Source organism: Pelophylax lessonae, assembly GCF_965119305.1.
Source record: "Pelophylax lessonae genome assembly, chromosome: 3".
Lineage (NCBI taxonomy): Eukaryota > Metazoa > Chordata > Amphibia > Anura > Ranidae > Pelophylax > Pelophylax lessonae.
In genome coordinates, this window is record NC_138770.1 from 20,346,504 (window position 1) to 20,369,606 (window position 23,103).

General features: G+C 45.9%; 3 protein-coding genes across 3 annotated transcripts in view; 2 read left to right on the forward strand and 1 right to left on the reverse strand.

Annotated features, from left to right (window-relative positions):
• Positions 1-23,103, reverse strand: part of LOC309550242 (uncharacterized protein) — a gene marked incomplete at both ends in the record, with an annotated part of 302,087 nt that overhangs the window by 200,361 nt on the left and 78,623 nt on the right. The window lies entirely within an intron of this gene.
• LOC309548824 (uncharacterized protein) overlaps positions 1-23,103 on the forward strand; it is a gene marked incomplete at both ends in the record, with an annotated part of 45,882 nt that overhangs the window by 16,663 nt on the left and 6,116 nt on the right. The window contains one exon of the mRNA XM_082248761.1: positions 22,250-22,932. Coding sequence (XP_082104887.1) covers positions 22,250-22,932 — 683 coding nt within the window. The remainder of the gene's footprint in view (positions 1-22,249; positions 22,933-23,103) is intronic.
• The window catches only part of LOC309548838 (uncharacterized protein), a gene marked incomplete at its 3' end in the record, with an annotated part of 605,194 nt that continues 593,921 nt past the window's right edge, over positions 11,831-23,103 (forward strand). The window contains exon 1 of the mRNA XM_082248774.1: positions 11,831-11,856. The remainder of the gene's footprint in view (positions 11,857-23,103) is intronic.

Consider the following 23,103-nt stretch of genomic DNA (forward strand, 5'->3'; position numbering starts at 1 on the left):
GGAAGATTATCCGAGAGAAATACAGGAATACACGATGGGGAACACAGCTCAGGATAGTGACCAGGGGATTACAGGCTGATATCACCCAGTCCCCGCCCTACCCTGGACCAATCAGTGAGCAGTATGGGTGGAGGAATGTATTTAGTGTTAATGACCCACCTGTGCTGATCTCTGTAGGAGTGTCCTCCTCTATAAATGTCCCCGTTATTCCATCCTCCTCCATAGACTGCTGATCATCCCTCACATACCTCTCTTCTTCTTCTGCTTTAACCTCAAATTCTATATCGATTGGATCTCCACTCTAAATCAAGAAAATGAGAGAAGAGGTCATCTGTAAAACATAAACATATTGGACTAGGTGGGACTTTAGATGAGACCCAAGCTGGTGTTGCCCGGCGTCTCCATCCCTATAACAAGAAAAAAAGAGGTTGAAGGATTGTAAGAGGTGCATGAAAGTCAGCCAGCCCCCAGTCTGATGTACTCACCCTCCAGTCTGTCACCAACCAAATAAAACCTGTCTCTTGGTACAAAGAACAGGGGTTTAGTTGACACACATTTGCAAACGCATGTGAAAGCTGCAGAGTCACTTCACGGCACCCTGTTATATCTGCAGTCCTACACTCTTAATTTAGTGTCCTCACACTGGAGGCATATGGCCGCTAATGGATGGATGGGGGAACAGGTGAGAGGGAGACAGCCCAACCTCCCCCAACCCATCCCCATTCACGACTGGCTGTTGTCTCAAAGACTCAAATAATTAGGTTATAACCATGGTGCAAACTGGAAAAGACCAGCTGACAATCCTTCAACCTCTTTTTTTCTTGTTATAGGGATGGAGACGCCGGGCAACACCAGCGTGGGTCTCATCTAAAGTCCCACCTAGTCCAATATGTTTAAGCAACCAGGGATGGAGACGCCTTGCTTACAGCTTGGTGCCTCATATAAAGTCCCACCATGCGATTTTTGGTGGATGCAGTTTTGATTTGACCTTAGTGTTTTCCGTAGACAGGGATGGAGACCAATAGCATGACCTGCTTGTCTCACATAAAGTCCCAAAAAGGAAATTAGGGATTTCAAAGGCAGTGTGCTTTACAGGCCATGCCCCATATATAAAATCCCTTCCTATCTATATACTGCATGCACCAAGGGGATGGAGGTGTAATGCTTTTCAGCTGGTCTTTTCCAGTTTGCACCATGGTTATAACCTAATTATTTGAGTCTTTGAGACAACAGTCAGTCGTGCATGGGGATGGGTTGGGGGAGGAAGGGCTGTCTCCCTCTCACCTGTTCCCCCATCCACCCATTAGCGGCCATGTGCCTCCAGTGTGAGGACACTAAATTAAGAGTGTAGGACTGCAGATTTAAACAGGGTGCCGTGAAGTGGCTCTGCAGCTTTCACATGCATCCTACCAAAATGTGATGCGCCAGAAATATAATAAAAAAGTGATTACTTTAAATACAATAAATCATATCCAGTTCATAAGGCACATAGCAATGTGTGTGCTTCCAATAAAGTGATATGAAGAGTGTCCCCGTATCCAATTGAAGAAAATCCAGTGATGAAAACAAGTTGTAAACACCAATTAGTGAATCCCTCCACCAGGTGAATTAGCCTCTCACCTTCCTAAAGGACCCAAACGGGCCAGCAATCACATGTATCATGGATCAGACTTCCAGGAAAGAGCCACACTGTATTGCACCTCGAGGGATCCCGGGACATATAAAAAACAGATGAAGAAATCTAGTGCTCTCTGCTTACTAATAAGGGTGTGCTTTATTAGAGAAAGGCAGATCAACTCACATTTGTTGGGCACTCAGCCGTGCCTGCTGTATAAGCGATGTCAGCGATCTGTTACCAGAGAGAGACTCTGCGTCGGCCACGCACGCTCCGTCCCCCTATACGCGTTACGTAGAGCGTAATGCTCCTTTGACTTCCTCGGTAGCTTTCACATGCGTTTGCAAATGTGTGTCAACTAAACCCCTGTTCTTTGTACCAAGAGACAGGTTTTATTTGGTTGGTGACAGGCTGGAGGGTGAGTACATCAGACTGGGGGCTGGCTGACTTTCATGCACCTCTTACAATCCTTCAACCTCTTTTTATCTGTAAAACATAAGCTTCAATATTGTGACATCACATTTAAAAAAATCACTTCAATGAGTCCATGTTCTAGATGCTCCGTCCCACCAACCTTGTAACAGTGAGGGATGGTGTGACCTTCCTGTGTGGAATCCCGGGAATACAGAGGACGGGGACATCTCTCTGGTGGGTTCCTGGTATTAGGTGGCTCCATCATATCCTTGTGTCCTTCTGAAAACTCCTCCATCACTCCATACTCCTCATCCTCCTCTTTATACTCTTCTTTAACATCAATATTATCATCTCCGAGGTTTCCACTCTGAATATATAATAAAACATTCATTGTAACAAACATACTGTGTATAAATCATAACTATCAGTAATTGTTCTTCATCTACCTGATGATGGTGGGGGATGGTGTGATCCTCCTGTGTGGAATCCCGGGAATAGAGAGGACGGGGACATCTCTCTGGTGGGTTCCCATTACTGGATCCATCTGTAGGAAACACACACACTGACTGAATACATTGTTTCTATGTGTTTATCAGATGATGGGGGATCTAGGTGGATCCTCCGTACTGCTCTCTCCTTTACAATAAAGTCTCCTCTTACCCGGTGATGTGAGGGGCGGCTGATTCTCCATCATGACGTCCTTGTAGAGATCCTTGTGTCCTTCTAAATACTCCCACTCCTCCATGGAGAAATAGACAGTGACATCCGGACCCCTTATAGGAACCTGACACACACAATGATACAGTCACCATCCAGACACATCCCTTGTCTGTTACTGGATAATGTCCCAGAATTCCCAGCACCGCTCACCTCTCCTGTCAGCAGCTCCATCATCTTTTTGGTGACTTCTAGAATCTTCTGCATGTTGTGTCTCTCAGGTTTTAGGGAGTCACATGGAGGCACTGTGATGGTCATATGATCACCTGACTTCAGAAGAGGAAATCTCTGTATTGAGGAACCAATAGGAATATCATGTTAGAATCCCAGAATCCTCCTCACCTCTCCGGTCAGGTCTGTGTTTTATTTATAGAGATAAGAGTGATGTCATGTGACCTCCCAGAATCCTCCTCACCTCTCTGGTCAGGTCTGTGTTTTATTAATAGAGATAAGAGTGATGTCATGTGACCTCCCAGAATCCTCCTCACCTCTCCGGTCAGCAGTTAGATGATCTCCAGAGTGAGGTTTAGTATCTTCTCAGTCATGTGACTCCGGTCCTCCTCCATCCTCATTGGTCCCATCATTTGATTTATACAGGTCTCCTTGTAGACGGATAACTTTGGGAAATGAAAGTAAGAATTATTTGGATGGTATTGGTCACAATATTAGGATGGGGATGTGAGGGTGGTAATAGGAAAGTTGCTGTACATTTAAGAACTACTCTACCCATGAGAACACATTAATTCTGGACTGTTTTGGATTTGTTACATCTTGGAGGACCTTGGACCCTCTTAGCCTGCCAGATCAGAATTTCCCTTTTCTCTGTTGGATTTGTTTGGTTTCTGAGCTGGTTTGCAGCTGAAACAGAACTCCTCTAAGAACAAGTGCTCACCAACGAATGAATGAATTCCCTTCTTCATTTCACATAATATTCCAGAACAAATCACATGACCAGTGGGACAATAAGATGGTTAAGATTGCCAGTTCTGTAAGGTCTGAAAAATAAGTGCAGGTGGGGTGGGAGGACAATCATAGACCCCCCCATGCCCCTCAGAGTCCCCTTTGTAGCAAAGTGTCATTTCTTCAGTGTTGTCACATGAAAAGTTAGGATAAAATATTTACAAAAATGTGAGGGGTGTACTTACTTTTGTGAGATACTATATATGTGTAGTAGTGTGATCTTAGACATACAAATTCTACAATACAAGAAGAAGGTGGGATAGAAACTACACTTTATAGAAAACCGACAGCCGGAAACACGGTTTTACATGCCAATAGCTTTCATCCAAACCCCCGGTACATAGTATACCCTACTCCCAGTATCTCAGATTGCATCAAATCTGTTCGAACGATGAACATTTTAAACAGGAGGCGGACTCCCTTCCAATGAGATTGCTTATTAGAGGCTAATCGTGGACTACACTGCGAAAAGCTTATAATAGGACTTATAAGCACAGAAGAGAGGAAGTTATGTTCCGAGGCCTGAAACAACCAAAAACAGAAATAGTCGGTTTAATAACACCTTATACTAGACAACATACACAAATTAGAAAAATACTTCAACAACATTGGTACAGACATCCATGCTCTCATCTGCCAGGACTCCACCCACCGTCCAATATACTCCATGGCTATTGGATCAGTGTGAAACATCGAGACAGCATGAGCTGTGTCCCTGTTAGGCAGAGCAACCAAAAACGATATCCACTCATTCTAGCACCTACCTAGGAGGGCTCTACATCTGTATGGCAGGGTCTGTTTGATTATTCATTATTCACCTGCTGGGATGGAGCTCTGATGTGAGAAGCTGCAGTGTCAGTATTCCTTTTGCAGTAATGAACTCCTTACGAGTTTTTCTCACCAAGCAATCAAACAACTGTTACATTGTCTTTTTTGACAGCTTAGGAGACTTTAGCAGCCGTAGTTTGAATTGCGATTTTTTTTTTAAATTACTACATAGATTGAGTAGCATTTATATATAATATTTATTTCTCTTAACAATGTGGAGTTCTCCCTTGCACTGTGTCTGTTTATCACGGATTTATTTCTTACTGTGACAGGTCATTGTGCTCCTGCAGTCTAATCCCTCTATGCTGTGACTGCTCTATGCAGGTTATAGCTGGAGGGGGGCAGCGTCTTCCTTACTGATACTGTTCCTGGATTGTCAGCCCTTCTGCAGGCCTCATAAAGCTGGTGGATGGGAAGCTGACTAATGGACACTTTCTATTAAGCCTCTCCAGATCTGCATGTATTATGCACACCGTAGACTGGGCCTTTGGTGCTTGACAGGCAAAACCCTGTATAAATTTCCTGCTTTGTTCAGGCATCCAGGGAGGAAGATGACCCCTACCAACAGGTTGCCACAGGTAGCCAAAACACTCTAAAGGAGTCTGTTACAACTCTCCCTGTGCAAGCTTTTCCCTTGTAGGACCAGTCAACTGACCAATTTAACCCTCTTCAAACAATTCCTAAAAGGAAGATGAGGATGGTCTATAAGCAGGTTTTTGTACCTCCCTTCCTGCAGAAGTACCTGCAATGCAAGTATTTTTAGCACTTCCAAAGGAGTGCGTTGCCATTTTTCCCCTATGACGTTTAAGCTAGAAGCTCATGCTAGAAGAGTGGTGCAAATTGAACAGAAGGACAGAGTAGCAGAATGTCTTAGTGGTCATCACCTTGCAGCACTGGGTTGTTCAGTTCAAACAACTCAGGGGCACACTGACCTCCAGCATACAAGGGGCACACTGATCGCCAGCATACAGGGGGCACACTGACCACCAGCATACAGGGGAAAACTGACCACCAGCATACAGGGGGCACACTGACCACCAGCATACAGGGGACACACTGACCTTCAGCATACAGGGGCACATTGACTGCCAGCATACAGGGGGCACACTGACCTCCAGCATACAGTGGCACACTGACCTCCAGCATACAGAGGGCACACTGACCGCCAGCAATAAAGGGGCACACTGACCGCCAGCATACAGGGGGCACACTGACCTCCAGCATACAGGGGCACACTGACCACCAGCATACAGGGGTACACTGACCACCAGCATACAGGGGGCACACTGACTGCCAGCATAAAGGGGCACACTGACCGCCAGCATACAGGGGGTACACTGACCACCAGCATACAGGGGACACACTGACCTTCAGCATACAGGGGCACATTGACTGCCAGCATACAGGGGGCACACTGACCTCCAGCATACAGTGGCACACTGACCTCCAGCATACAGAGGGCACACTGACCACCAGCAATAAAGGGGCACACTGACCGCCAGCATACAGGGGGCACACTGACCGCCAGCATACAGGGGGCACACTGACCTCCAGCATACAGGGGCACACTGACCACCAGCATACATGGGTACACTGACCGCCAGCATACAGGGGGAACACTGACTGCCAGCATACAAGGGGCACACTGACCACCAGCATACATAGGGTACACTGACCGCCAGCATACAGGGGGCACACTGACCGCCAGCATACAGGGGGCACACTGACTGCCAGCATAAAATGGGCACACTGACCGCCAGCATACAGGGGGTACACTGACCTCCAGCATAGAGGGGGCACACTGACTGCCAGCATACAGGGGGCATACTGACCGCCAGCATACAAGGGGCACACTGACCGCCAGCATATAAGAGGCACACTGACCCCCAGTATACAGGGGGTACACTGACCGCCAGCATACAGGGGGTACACTGACCGCCAGCATAGAGGGGGGACACTGACCGCCAGCATACAGGGGTACACTGACCTCCAGCATACAGGGGGCACACTGACCACCAGCATACAGGGGGAACACTGACCTCCAGCATACAGGGGGCACACTGACCGCCAGCATACAGGGGGCACACTGACCGCCAGCATACAGGGGGAACACTGACCTCCAGCATACAGGGGGAACACTGACCTCCAGCATACAGGGGGTACACTGACCTCCAGCATACAGGGGGCACACTGACCTCCAGCATACAGGGGGCACACTGACCTCCAGCATACAGGGGGCACACTGACCGCCAGCATACAGGGGGTACACTGACCACCAGCATACAGGGGTACACTGACCACCAGTATGCAGGGCCACTGGTTACCAGTACTCAGAGGACATAAGAAATCAAGTAAAACATCTACAATGCAAGTAAAAAAATCTCAGAAGCAATAAGAGAATCTTGTTAGCTGGTTCCCTCATCTAACGTGCAACAATAAAAAGCCAAAAATGCAACACTGCCCCACACTTCATTAATAATATTCTACAAATGGACTTATAAGTGCAATGGTGACACCTATACATGAATAACCAGTGCAAATCCACCAATGTATTGCAACATAGTAGTGATGGTGTCACCCTCTCGGCAAAAGGGAAGAAATATCGCAAAGCTGCAATGTGCAAATAGTGGTGGGACCCCCAATATATAATCATAATACAATGTACAATATATGTGCATAGGAATAATTGTAAAATCCCCTAGGGGTGGGACTTTATAGGCAACTCAAAATTTGAAATGCAGAAAATCTTGGTTCATAAATTTTTTTCATAAATACAAAATAAGAGAACATACAAAAGATGCAATAGATGCAAGATAAAATTGGCAAAACTGGTAAGTGAAATATGCAAATGAACTCAACCATCTACTCCAGATATTATCCAACGTTTCGAGGTAATGAACCTCTTCCTCAGGGATTATGCTGGAGATTTGTTAGTTCTGTAGATATTGAGAAGAGCATATATGTCACATAAGGCATCACAAAATACAACTTTATAAACATGTTCTTATCGTGCAGGTAGAATCATAAGTTGTTATATATAGAGGTAAAGTACACTTACATGATTGATTAGCATATGAACATATACGATAGTTTTGCCGCTTTAAAAACAAGGAGTTTGTTGAACACCCACAGAGAGCTGTAGATTTTGCAAGTAGGATCTATAGAGGTATAGATCAATACAGTAAGAGAGGGGATGGAACAGGTGGATTGTGCGTCCCAGATATATCTGTCACAACTGGAGTCCAAGTGTGCTTAGCCGGTCGGGCAGAGGCCAATCACATATGACTGTGAAAAAATGTAAAATAGGTGTAATTAGCACTAACCTGGTCTGTTCACATGTCAAAAAAGTATGAAAGGACAGATGGGTATGTATGGAGCAAGATCCAGTGCATGTATTAAAAACACTTATTGGTTAGATTAAAAAATGTTGCAAATCATTTTAAAGCAATCATTTAAAAAAAAGGAAAAGAAAAAAACAACTTCAAAGGTTGTCCATGGCTGAATCCAACAGGATGCATTAGCTTTGTTGGCCAGTGAAGAAGTATTAACACGCATTGAATCCCACCTAATCACCAGATGCTTAGAGAATCGATGGTGGTTAGTGGCAACCTACCCCAGGAAAAGTGTGGAGAGTAAGAAAGATATGGTCATAGAATTAAACTCCAATACAGACCTTAGAAGTGGTGTATGGTCGGCAACCCTCTCCCAGCGGTGGATGTCACAAAATAACCAACGCTGGGAGTTGCATATAAAGAGGGAAATATGACAGGTGGGAGCAATCAATGTGATTGCTCTCCACCCGCCGCCAGCTATGGGCTCCCTGGGCGGCGCTCGCCAGGCCCGCCCACCGCACACCCCGACGTGCATAGGAAGTGCGTGATCGCGGAGCGGCGGGGAGCATTGTCGGCAGGGCACTGCCCACCGGCACGGAAATGACGTCGCCGCTGCGTGGTGACGCAAGCGACGGCGTCCGCTGGAAGTGAGGTGGACACCAAATTGGTGTCAGCAAGATAATGCCTACAGCTCCGGGAGAAATCGGGGCCGCAGAGAGAGGTCCCGATACCGTGCCGGGTTGGACAGATATACTGGGGCGCACAAAGGGACCTGATAAAATTTGAAGGACAATTGTATTAAAGCTGTAAAGCAATAATGATGATAAATAAAATACAGTGTATGAAAGAACCGATATAATTCATTCTTTGACCAGTATATATAAATAGAATAAATCATCTCATGGGATAGAGATTTGCACGTGAAAAAAATGCACAATTCTTTTTGAAAAGAAAGAGATGCTCTGTGGGTGGTAACTATCCTTGTTTTTTTACATGGGTAAGCGACACAGACAACTTGAACATAGAGTGCAAGAGAATATGAGTTGGCCTATAGGTAGATGGTCAATACAAGACAAATGACGGAATAAGAGTATATAGTAACAGGAGTTGGCCACAAAATTAACCGGGGGCTCCCAAGGACTATGGAAAATATTTTACTTCTCCATACCTCCGGAGTTAAAACCCTCCAAAAAAGGTCTAAACTAAACTAGTTCGTTGAGGCCTGGGGGTTCTGTTGCCTTTAAGAAATGGATCCACCTCAGCTCCAGTTGTAGGAGGCGCTTGTTCCAATCGCCCCCCCTAGAGCTGGGGTGGACTCGATCCAGGGCCAAAAATTTGACTTTGGGAAATTTTCCAAAGTGTACCGAGGATACGTGACATCCCAAGGGCAACTCGGGGTCACATTTGCGCATGCTTCTTATATGTTGGTACATCCGTCTCCAAAATTCAAGTTTCGTCTTTCCAACATAGAAGCATTTGTAATCGCACAACAGCAGGTAGACAATCCCATTTGTACGGCAATTTGCAAAATGTCTTGCCTTCAATTTGGTGCCGTTAGGAAGAATGGGGTCCTGGTTAGTATACATATATTTGCAATAATGACACGATCCGCACATATAAGTGCCCTTGCATCTCTTTCTTTTCAAAAAGAATTGTGCATTTTTTTCACGTGCAAATCTCTATCCCATGAGATGATTTATTCTATTTATATATACTGGTCAAAGAATGAATTTTATCGGTTCTTTCATACACTGTATTTTATTTATCATCATTATTGCTTTACAGCTTTAATACAATTGTCCTTCAAATTTTATCAGGTCCCTTTGTGCGCCCCAGTATATCTGTCCAACCCGGCACGGTATCGGGACCTCTCTCTGCGGCCCCGATTTCTCCCGGAGCTGTAGGCATTATCTTGCTGACACCAATTTGGTGTCCACCTCACTTCCGGCGGACGCCGTCGCTTGCGTCACCACGCAGCGGAGACGTCATTTCCGTGCCGGTGGGCAGTGCCCTGCTGACCACGCTCCCCGCCCCTCCACGATGACGCACTTCCTATGCGCGTCGGGGTGTGCGGTGGGCGGGCCTGGCGAGCGCCGCCCAGGGAGCCCATAGCTGGCGGCGGGTGGAGAGCAATCACATTGATTGCTCCCACCTGTCATATTTCCCTCTTTATATGCAACTCCCAGCATTGGTTATTTTGTGACATCCACCGCTGGGAGAGGGTTGCCGACCATACACCACTTCTAAGGTCTGTATTGGAGTTTAATTCTATGACCATATCTTTCTTACTCTCCACACTTTTCCTGGGGTAGGTTGCCACTAACCACCATCGATCCTCTAAGCATCTGGTGATTAGGTGGGATTCAATGCGTGTTAATACTTCTTCACTGGCCAACAAAGCTAATGCATCCTGTTGGATTCAGCCATGGACAACCTTTGAAGTTGTTTTTTCTTTATCTTTTTTTTAAATGATTGCTTTAAAATGATTTGCAACATTTTTTAATCTAACCAATAAGTGTTTTTAATACACGCACTGGATCTTGCTCCCTACATACCCATCTGTCCTTTCATACTTTTTTGACATGTGAACAGACCAGGTTAGTGCAAATTACACCTATTTTACATTTTTTCACAGTCATATGTGATTGGCCTCTGCCCGACCGGCTAAGCACACTTGGACTCCAGGTGTGACAGATATATCTGGGACGCACAATCCACCTGTTCCATCCCCTCTCTTACTGTATTGATCTATACCTCTATAGATCCTACTTGCAAAATCTACAGCTCTCTGTGGGTGTTCAACAAACTCCTTGTTTTTAAAGCGGCAAAACTATCGTATATGTTCATATGCTAATCAATCATGTAAGTGTACTTTACCTCTATATATAACAACTTATGATTCTACCTGCACGATAAGAACATGTTTATAAAGTTGTATTTTGTGATGCCTTATGTGACATATATGCTCTTCTCAATATCTACAGAACTAACAAATCTCCAGCATAACCCTGAGGAAGAGGTTCATTACCTCAAAACGTTGGATAATATCTGGAGTAGATGGTTGAGTTAATTTGCATATTTCACTTACCAGTTTTGCCAATTTTATCTTGTATCTATTGCATCTTCTGTATGTTCTCTTATTTTGTATTTATGAATAAAATTTATGAACCAAGATTTTCTGCATTTCAAATTTTGAGTTGCCTATAAAGTCCCACCCCTAGGGGATTTTACAATTATTCCAAGTTTACCTGGGATGTGGCACTCATACTGAGGAACACAGCGGGAACACCCCCTAAATATATGTGCATATTTTATTATCATGATTATATATATGGGAGGTCTCACCACTATTTGCACATTGCAGCTCTGCAGTATTTCTTCCTTTTTGCAGAGAGGGTGACACCATCAGTCCTACCCGCAGTTGGATTTGAATTTTGCCGCCCTATCCCCCCCTCCAAGTTTTTCCTCTTATCGTCTTAACATTTGGTAGTCATATCCCAAAAAAATTCTAAGAAGTATCTTTTTTTCTATCTCATGAACGAAATGTGAGAAATAACGTATATATCTTACAATCATTCCATAAACACATCCCACATACACCGCATATATCATTAAAGAAAATATGCTTATAAAATAGTTTACCATTTGCCAAATAAAAAAAATGTCCCCGGATTTCATTTTAAAAATCTGGTCATCTTATTGTAATAGACAGTAATATATTTCTCTCCCCCTTTGTGGGAGTGGAGATGACCCCATCTATAAGGATATACAGTACATACACACACAGCACAAGGCTGTGGTCACACTACAAGATGTTTCTCGGGGCTGCAGTTCCTCTGAGCTCCACAAGGTGGTGATCTCACTTCTGCCCGGACAGGAAGTCTCTATGGAAGACAGGAAGTGATGTCAGGTATAAAAAGGAATTTCCGGGTGATAGGTGAGTTGGGACGAAGTAGAGTGGAGACATTGCTGGAAGTGGCAGCAGAGGAGGTAATAAGATTTTATTTTCTATTTACACCCAGTAATTTCCGTCCTCCCGTTATTATACAGGATTTATATTGTGCCAACAGTTTGCACAATACAAGGGCAGACAATACAGTTACAATGCTCAGTAGAGCTTACAATCTAAGAGGGAGGATCAACGGATACAAAAGGCAATTACTGCAGGAGATGAGCTGATTGAGAAAATAAAACTCCAGTTAGGTGGGGCAGGAAAGGCTTCTCTGAAGAGAAGGATTTTCAGGGATGATCTAAAAGTGTACAGAGTAAGAGATAGACAGACAAATTGGGATAGGGAGTTCAAGAAGATGGGAGAGGCTCAGGAGAATCCCTGGAGTTAAGCATGGGAGGAGGTAAAGAGAGAGCTAGAGAGCAGGAGGTCTTGGGAGGAACAAAGAGAATGTTTTGGTTGGTATTGTAAGACTAGGTTAGTGATGTAACTGAGAGCTGAGTTGTGGATGGCTTTGGGGGACACTGAATGGAGACCAGTGGAGAGACTGGCAGGGAGGGGTGAAAGACACTGAATGGAAGCCGGTGGAGGGATTGGCAACATCAAGAGATGATTTTTGAGATTTCTGGTGTCATCTGTTTGCCAACGTTGTAGGGGTCAGGGCCTGATTCTGTATGTACTGAGGGGGGCGAGCTCATCCAGGGTGGAGGACAGAGATCTATTGTAGACAGAAGTGGTTAGATTGTGGCAGGACATGGGTGAGATTTTGTCTTAGAGGTAGTCAGTAGCAGGGAAGAGAAGGGTTCAGGTGGGTTAGGTGGCGAAGAGAGGAGGTAAAAGTCTGAGAGATTATGAAACTAATATTGTGGTGATCAAAGAGAGAAAAAGGATTGTTGGAGAGATTGCACAGAGTGCATAGGTAGGAGAATACATATTCAAGGGTGTTGCCATCAGAGTGAGTAGAGGCATGAATCTATTGCTTCAGGTCAAAAGAGGAGGCTAGACTGAGAAGCTTAGAAGTAGCAGGAGTGTTAGTTTTAGCAGGGAGGTTGAAGTCACAGAGAATCATTTTGGGAAATTCAGAAGAGAGAAAGTAGGGTAGCCAGTGAAGAAAGGTTGATACGGGTCCAGGTGGCAGATAGATCACAGCACTTCTAAAAGAAACTGAAGAAAATAGATAAATACAATGTGCCTCAAATGAGGAGAGTGACAGAGAGGCAGGTGGGTGAAGTACCTGAAAGATGCTATGTGGGGCAAGAAGGATTCCCACTCCACCTCCCTTCCATCCACAGGGTCTGGGGAAGTAAATCCAGAGAAGGCCATCATGGGAGAGGGAAGCAGGAGCAGCAGTGTTGGATTCATGAAGCCAGGTTTCAGTAACAGCAAGTAGTTAGTGATAAAGAGGTCATGGACAGAAGCTAGTTTGTTACAGACAGAGCAGGCGTTCCAAAGGGTGCAAGAAAAGGGGGGGCTGGTTTTGGGAAAAAGAGGGTTAGAAACTAAATTGTGTGGATTGCTGCTCTTGCCAGAGGGCATGGGTTGATGGGAGATTTGAGTACAATTAAGCGATGGAGGCCCAGGGTTTGGGGTTTAATCTATAGAGGTTGGGAGAAGCAGAAGGGGGTGAGGGAGGTAATATGGGATTGCAATTTATTTGAAGGGACATACCTAAGGGTTCTGGAGGTTTTATTAGCATGCGGATTTAGAATTAGCAGGAGTTGGTGAGTACAGTAATAGGGAGAGGACAGAAGTAAGGGTGATATATACAGGCTGTGGGGTGGCGAAGAGGGGTGAGAAACAGAGAGATTAAGGAGTGTGGACACAACTGTCAGAAGGATTAGTAGAAAGCGCATGTTGCAGAGAGGAAGGAGAGCGGAATGGGGAAACAAGGTCACCTGCAGTCAGTTTGGTGTTTTTCAAAGTAGTTTGCTGTGTATTCTCGCTTTGTGCAATTGCTGAAGTGCAGAGCCGAAGTGCACCCACTTAAATAAAGAACCCACTTATAGAAAGACGTGCGCTCCCCAGCCATATATAGTGTGGTAACGTAGATGAACCCCTTCAGGGTCATAGCATTCCCCCACTTAAAGGGCTCAAACATATCCTTAATTTTGGTGATGTGTCACCTTTTCCACCAATGACCTTCTCACCTCATCAGTCTATTGTAGAATTACTACATCTATACTAACAATGTCACACTTACCCCTAACGCAGGTGGTCAGACACTGTAGCTGGCTTCTGTGTTCTTCGCCTATAGCAGCCTCCTTTCCCATAAGGCAAGCAGGCCTACCAGTACTTAGTTACCCCAGGACTTAAACACAATGCTATGGTGCCTGGCCACCACACCAGGACTGGAACAAACTGAGCACAGCAACCAGGTACTTGAATTTGGCAGACAGGCAGAGTGGTTCAATGACACATCCAGTTACAAGGCAGGCAAAGTTCAGAATTGTCAGGGTCAAATCCATAGTCAAAAGGCAGGCAGAGTTCAGAGAGTAGTCGATATCTGAATTAAGGTCTTCAACAAAAGAAACCAAACAGCAGAGCAGGGCAGAAAAACAGAGAGCTTGGAGCATGTGTTACAAATGCAATATCACAAGCATGAGATTTGGTCTCTACCCAGAGACTGACCACATTAGTCACTTTGCAGATAGACAGAAAGAATGCATCGCAGTCAAAACCAGGATGCTGGAATGAGAAGCAAGAGCACAACTGTCAGGAACCGTAAACCAGGCAGAGACAGAAAATGCAGTTAAAATCACACCTTTAATGTAATAGCAAAAATATCACAGAACAGAAACGTAGTCAAAAACAGAAGCCAGGGTTTGGAAGCCAGAACGGGTAATCAGACAAGCCGGGATCAGAAATCAGCATTGTCAGAAGCCAAAAATCAGGATCAGAAATCAGAAGAGACTTCAGCCAGGGCAAGTCATAACAGGGACAAGCTGGAGATGTTGACCAAGCAACGGCACGGAGGAAATGAGCAAGGCTGTCTAAATAGCAAAAAGGGGCTGGCTGTAGGCTGGACTAATGAGGCAGGTAATGGTTACCAGGTGAGTTTCTGTGGAAACAATAAGTGGCTGGTAATTACCCAACAGCTGAGCAGCCTCTGTGCACTGAGTAGAGAGCTGCTATTAATAGCAGAAGCCCAGCCCTGACAACAACACACTCCTGACAAACGGATTATACTACTTTATTAGTGGGGGGGGGGTGTATTTAGGGAGTATTGGAATATGTATGTCTTTATTTTTTAGAATTCAAATAAGAAGAAATAGGAAAAAATTTCATTTGTAGTAAATATCCGGAATTGTTTTTCTTTTCATAATGATCCCAGTCTCAGATATTCATCCTAAAATGTGATCAGTAAAGTTTCCGGAGTACACGGAGATCACAGGAATATGATGAGTCCTGACAAAGACAATGTTCATCTTTAATTTTAGGAGAGGTGGGACGCACCCGGGAAAAATGATTCTTTGTGTGCAGAAACCTCACACAGTGCCCCCCACAGCTCCTCCCAATGTCCCTCCAATCAGAGTCAGAGAATCCTATGACACCACACTGACCACGCAGATCCTCCTCCCAATTCTCCCAATGTCCCCCCAATCAGAGTCAGAATATCCTATGACATGACACTGACCACCCGGCTCCTCCTCCCAATGTCCCTCCTATCAGGGTCAGAGAATCCTTTGACACAGAGGCGTAACTAGAACCTTCAGGGCCCCAGTGCAAGAAGCCATGAAGGCCCCCCTGAGCCCTGGCCAGAGCCCTTCCCACTTATCCCGGGGCTGGAGGGCAGCAGGACCTGGATAGGAGGGGCAGCAGGGTTGACACATAGAGGAACAAATCCCCTCCATTTTCCTCCTGCAGCCACTGAATTCCTATGGGAGGGTGAGGAGGAGAACTTGGCTTTTAGCAGCTGCAGGAGAAAAATGGAGGAGATTTGTTCCTCTATATGCCGCCCCCCCCCCTTATCTAGGTGTACAGGGGAAACACATGGGTCGTTGCAATTGCGACCCCTTTAGATACGCCCCTGGGATGAGTGGTAGCCGTGGTGGTGGGGGATGGGATCAGTGGCAGCAGTGGTGGTTGGGTGGGGATGGGATTAGTGGCAGCTGTGGTGATGGGGGGATGGGATGATTGGCAGCTGTGGTGGAGGGGGGGATGGAATGGGATAATTGGCAGTGGTGGTTGGGTGGGGATGGGATCAGTGGCAGCTGTGGTGGTGGGGGATGGGATTATTGGCAGCTGTGGTGGAGGGGGGGGGGATGGAATGTAATAATTGGCAGTGGTGGTGAGATGGGATGATGGGAAACAGTGGTGGTGGGATAGAATGGGATGAGTGGCAGCAATGGTGGAGGGGATGGGATGAGTGGCAGGGCTGGTGGGGGGATGGGATGGAATGAGATAAGTGGTGGGGGGCTGGGATGGGATAAGTGGCAGTGGTGGTTGGATGAGTGGCAGTGGTGAGGGGAGCATGGGATCAGTGGCAAGGGTGGAGGTTGGAGGGGGGATGGAATGGGAAGAGTGGTAGAAGTGGTGGAGGGGATGGACTCAGTGGCAGCAGTGGTGCTGATGTGGAGGGGGATCAGTGGCAGCAGTGCTGCTGGTGTGTCTGCGTGGGGGGGGGGGGTTAGTGGCAGTAGTGGTGCTGGTGTGGGGGTGAGTCAGTGGCGGCAGCAGTGGTTGTGGTAGTGGGGGGGATCAGTGGCAGCAGTGGTGGTGGTAGGGGGGGACTCAGTGGCAGCAGTGGTGGTGGTAGTGGAGGGGGGGGGGGTCAGTGGCAGCAGTGGTGGTGGTAGGGGGGGAATCGGTGCCAGCAGTGGTGGTGGTGTGTGTGGGGGGGATTAGAGGCAGCAGTGGTGCTGGTTTGTGTGTGGGGGGGGGGGACAGGGACAGGAGTGATGCTGGTGTGGGGGGGATCAGTGGCAGCAGTGGTGTGGGGGAGGGGGGGAATCAGTGGCAGTGCTGATATTGAGGGATGGGATCAGTGTCACTCCCTTGCAGATCATTTGGTCCCTCCTCCTTGCTAGGTCTCAGTATTTTGGCTTTCTTCCTGTGTCTCCAGTAACTCCTATCCCATCATGGGGTCTCCTCACACGGTGGAGAGCTCCTCCCCCTTCACTCTACTGGCCCAGCCCAGGTCAGCTGATTTTCTCTTTCAGTCTCCCGACATTGTATCTCCCTACCCTACTGAACTCAATAGAGAGGATGCGTGGGGCGGGACTGTGTGAGTGCACATTAATGACCAGTGTACTATCTCCTGAGCAGTGGCGGGCCCCCCTACAGTGGCGGAACACCAGGGCTCCATCGCAACTGCCACTGCTGCAACCCTGGTAATTCCCCCACTGCTATGACATGACACTGACCACACAGCTCCTCCTCCCAATTTCCCTCCAATCAGAGTTAAAGAATCCTATGACATGACACTGACCTCACAGCTCTTCCTCCTAATGTCCCTTCAATCAGACTCAGAGAATTCTATGACATCACAGTGACATCACAGCTCCTCCCTCCAATATCACGCTATCCGACTCTTTATTTCTGATGCTCTTAGGATGTGGGCTGAACCCCAGGCCTCCTTACTTTCAAAGTAGGGCTGCTGGACCTGCATTGTATGTAATATCAGAAACCTCAGTATGAAGTGGGGTTTAAATAAAAAGAGACCTGACCAGTGAGGTGAGGAGGATTCTGGCAATGTTATTTGATTTTACTATTTGTGTTCAAATCTAGAGTTTTCCTCCTGTGAAGTCTGGAGATCATATGACCATCACATTGCCTCCACCTCGTTCCCTGATAGAATAGAGAAATAAAAATAAGATTTGAGAAGTCACCAGAGAGATCATTGAGTTGCTGACAGAAGAGGTGAGCGGTGCTGGGAAGGACATCATGATGGAGAATCAGCCGCCCCTCACATCACCGGGTAAGAGGAGACTTTATTGTAAAGGAGAGAGCAGTACGGAGGGTCCACCTAGATCCCCAATCATCTGATAAACACATAGAAACAATGTATTCAGTCATGTGTGTGTTTCCTACAGATGGATCCAGTAATGGGAACCCACCAGAGAGATGTCCCCGTCCTCTGTATTCCCGGGATTCCACACAGGAAGATCACACCATCCCTCACCATCATCAGGTAGATGAAGAACAATCACTGATAGTATCATTAGGATCTGTACATTATCTGCATTGTTACCATTGATGTCATTTTTATTATATATTCAGAGTGGAAACCTGAGAGATTCTAAAGTTGAGGTTAAAGAAGAGATAAAAGAGGAGGATGATGAGGATGGGGTGATGGAGGAGTCAGAGTTTCTAAGGGAACACAAAGATCTGTACCAGGACACCATGGTGGAGTCATCCAGCTACAGAAACCCACCAGAGAAATGTCCCCATCCTCTGTATTCCCGGGATTCCACACAGGAGGATCACACCATCCCTCAATGTTACAAGGTTGGTGGATTGGAGCATCTAGAACATGGACTTCTGGAGAGGATGTATTTTTATATATATATATCACAATAATAAAGCTTATATCTTCCAGATGATATTCTCTCTCATTTTCTTGGTTTAGAGTGGAGATCCAATCGATATAGAATTTGAGGTTAAAGCAGAAGAAGAAGAGATGTATGTGAGGGATGATCAGCAGTCTATGGAGGAGGATGGAATAACGGGGACATTTATAGAGGAGGACACTCCTACAGAGATCAGCACAGGTGGGTCATTAACACTAAATACATTCCTCCACCCATACTGCTCACTGATTGGTCCAGAGTAGGACGGGGACTGGGTGATATCAGCCTGTAATCCCCTGGTCACTTTCCTGAGCTGTGTTCCCCGTCCTGTATTCCTGTATTTCTCTCGGATAATCTTCCTTCTCTGTGCTGCAGACACAATTTATGTCTCTAGACTGGATTTATGGAGATTCTGGGGTTCAGCTGGCAGCAAAATGTTGATATTTATCATAGACATTGCTTGACCTAGACACCTGGGGTATGTACCTTGGTTCTTCTGCCCCATGCCCGGGTCTACCAAGATCTCTGACAGAACAATTCTCCCAGGGTTACTTGCTCTGTTATTTGCTGGCTGTGCCGGGTGGAGGGATATGTCTGTATAGTCTCACACCCAAGTCACTGAGTGCAGTCTCAGGAGATGGGAGGCAGCAGTGTGGGACCTCTGCAACTGATTACTGAACACAAATATTATGACTCCTAACCCCTGCACTATATACTCTATGTTGTACATTAGATACTCCTGACCCCTGCACTATATACTGTATGTTGTACATTACATACTCCTGAACCCTGCACTATATACTCTTATGTTGTACATTACATACTACTCACCTCTGCACTATATACTCTATGTTGTACATTAGATGCTCCTGACCCCTGCACTATATACTCTATGTTGTACATTACATACTCCTGACCAGAGATTTATAGTAACAAAGTAGAACTACTTCACTACTGTACTTAAGTACTAAAAGGCCGTATCTGTACTTTACTAGAGTAGAATTTTTTTCTCCTACTTCCACTTTTTCTTCAGTACATATTTTCGATGAGTTTAATACTTTTACTCTGATATTTGTTTTTTATGTTACTGAAGAAAGGAAAATGCTGCTCCGGGTGTATAGTGTGTGGTAATTGCCAGGAGATAGGATATCCAATAGAGTGCTGGCCCCGACCTGCCTCCGTGGGAACACTTGTAGATAAAGAAATAGCCGCACATCCAGGGATTCCAATAAGTTTCAAATACCTTTAATTCCAAAATGTGGCAAGTGATGACACCAAAGACACCAACATGAAGTCTCGAAGACGCGTTTCACACATACATCTTGTGCTTAATCATTAGTAATTAGTAGTTCATTGTAATGATTAAGCACAAGATGTATGTGTGAAACGCGTCTACGAGACTTCATGTTGGTGTCTTTGGTGTCATCACTTGCCACATTTTGGAATTAAAGGTATTTGAAACTTATTGGAATCCCTGGATGTGCGACTATTTCTTTTTCTACATTTGTTTTTTATGTGCTGCATCGTTACTCGTTACAATTATAAAAATGTTACGATTCATTCCATTCCAAATCCACATTACCACTGCTCACTGTCTTTGAGACTCACAAGTCACGATCAATCCCGACCTGATGGCTCAGGGGCAGAGCCTCACCGGCGCCTCTGTCCTCCCTCGGCTCGGCCCGAGTCCCGCCTACTGCTCGGCTCTCAAGTGAAGTAGTGGCGGCGAGAGAGGAGAGACACCTGCCTGCGGAGTGATCTCTCTGGGCCCTGGCTGAGGGAGGGACTGTGAGTTACTACAGTCTAGACTACTAGACTGTCTCTGGGCACTGTGCAGTGCGGCCGCCCAGCACGGGAGAACCGGATGGAGGTAGGAATATATTCTACTTTTAGCAGGGGGGACTGGACTGGGGACTGTGGAGAGAGAGGCTGGAGGACTCGAGACAGCCTAAGGTAGGAGAAGTAAGAACTGTCTTGAAGTCAAGTCACTCACTAAGGGGATCGGATCTATTCAATGGGGGAGGGACATGCCCTGGCCTGCCCTACTCTAAGGGGATCTATAATGGGAGGGGGACCCTGGCCTGCACTAATGGGTCTCTATAATGGGAGGGGGACCCTGGCCTGCTCTAAGGGGAATCTATAATGGGAGGGGGACACTGGCCTGCTCTAAGGGGAATCTATAATTGGAGGGGGGCACTGGCCTGCTCTAAGGGGAATCTATAATGGGAGGGGGACCCTGGCCTGCTCTAAGAGGGATCTATATTGGGAGGGGGACCCTGGCCTGCTCTAAGTGGGATCTATAATGATCTATAATAACTACATAACACAATACTTGTACTTTTACTTTCAGTACTTGAATAGTAAATTGTAAAATAAACTACTTGCAAAACTTAAGTACAAAAAATGTTGAATACTTTAGTACTTCTACTTAAGTGTGGTGCTTAAAGAGCACTTCAACTTCTACTCAAGTCACTTTTTTGATAGAGCACTTGTACTTTTACTCAAGTCTGGGTCTCTAGTACTTTATACATCTCTGCTCCTGACCCCTGCACTATATACTCTGTTGTACATTACATACTCCTGACCCCTGCACTATATACTCTGTTGTACATTACATACTCCTGACCCCTGCACTATATACTCTGTTGTACATTACATACTCCTGACCCCTGCACTATATACTCTATGTTGTACATTACATACTCCTGACCCCTGTACTATATACTCTATCTTGTACATTACATACTCCTGACCCCTGCATTATATACTCTATCTTGTACATTACATACTCCTGACTTCTGCTCTCTCCCCTCTACTCACTGCTATATATACACATAATATGGATTCTCTCTTGTTACACCCATTTCCTACCAGCTGGACATTTTATATCTGATGATTTGATTGGAGGACAGACTTTTACATGGTGATAATAATGTGATAACATCCTCCAACTTTGGAACCTTAAACAGAAAGTGATAATGAGGGAGGAGTCAGTAACCCAATGATGGTGGTCTTCAGGATCAGTCCAGTCTTCATCTTGGTTGTTCTCCCCCATCCTCACTCTCTGACCTCGGGTGGGGCCCAGCCCCGCTGTTATTCATGACTAAATCATGGATTAAATAAGGAAGTGCGGGACTTTTTGTGTTGGGAAGATGGCAATGAGTGATAGAGGGGGGAGTGGACACGTCCTATAATCCCCTCATCACTGTCACTCCTATAAAAGACAGTTCTCGTTGTTTCCTCACTCTCTGACTAAGGTCCATGAATAAAGAAATTAGCTGGTAGGAGATCAGAGGACCCATTTACTAGTTACCCTAAAGGGGGGGAATTGTAAGATCATCAGAGACAAAGCTGCCTGATGTGGGCGGAGTCCCGGTTTAGGGGAACCAATCTGCTGATGTCTAGTAATAATCTTTGTATTTCTATTTTAGTAGATGGACGGGAGATGAGGAAAACCTCAGAGGATTGTCTCACTTTGTCTCCAGACTGTAAAGTAGAAGATGAGGACATCACACAGTATAGTCCAGGAGAAAACCCGGCTACCTCAAATCTCCATCCGGCACCACACAGTGTAGATGGACTATCGTATTCCTCTTATCCTGAGGAACCTCAGACTGTGAGGGATGGTGCCGGACCATCGTATTCCTCTTATCCTGAGGAACCTCAGACTGTGAGGGACGGTGCCGGACCATCGTATTCCTCTTATCCTGAGGAACCTCAGACTGTGAGGGACAGTGCCGGACCATCGTATTCCTCTTATCCTGAGGAACCTCAGACTGTGAGGGACAGTGCCGGACCATCGTATTCCTCTTATCCTGAGGAACCTCAGACTGTGAGGGACGGTGCCGGACCATCGTATTCCTCTTATCCTGAGGAACCTCAGACTGTGAGGGACGGTGCCATCCTTACAACAGATAAGAGGTTCTCCTGTACTGAGTGCGGGAAGTGTTTCCATTTTAAATACAAGCTTAATGTGCATAAAAGATCTCACACTGGTGAGAAGCAGTATTCCTGTCCTGAGTGCGGGAAATGTTTTTCATTGAAGTCCCATCTTTCCACACATCAGAGATTGCACACTGGTGAGAAGACGTATTCCTGTCCTGAGTGCGGGAAATGTTTTTCAAAGAAGTCTAATCTTTACAGACATCAGAGATTTCACACAAGGGAGAAGCTGTATTCCTGTCCTGAGTGCGGGAAATGTTTTTCAGTGAAGTCCACTCTTTCCAAACATCAGAGATCTCACACGGGTGAGAAGCCATATTCCTGTCCTGAGTGCGGGAAATGTTTTTCAGAGAAGTCCACTCTTTCCAGTCATCAGAGATTTCACACGGGTGAGAAGCCATATTCCTGTCCTGAGTGCGGGAAATGTTTTTCACAGAAGTCCAATCTTTCCACGCATCAGAGATTGCACACAGGTGAGAAGTCATATTCTTGTTCTGAGTGCGGGAAATTTTTTTCAGAGAAGTCCTATCTTTCCAAACATCAGAGATTGCACACTAGTGAGAAGTCTTATTCTTGTTCTGAGTGCGGGAAATGTTTTTCAGTGAAGTCCTATCTTTCCAAACATCAGAGATTGCACACTAGTGAGAAGTCTTATTCCTGTCTTGAGTGCGGGAAATGTTTTTCACGGAAGTCCTCTCTTTCCACACATCAGAGATCTCACACTGGTGAGAAGCCGTATTCCTGTCCTGAGTGCGGGAAATGTTTTTCACAGAAGTCCAATCTTTCCACGCATCAGAGATTGCACACGGGTGAGAATCCATATTCCTGTCCTGAGTG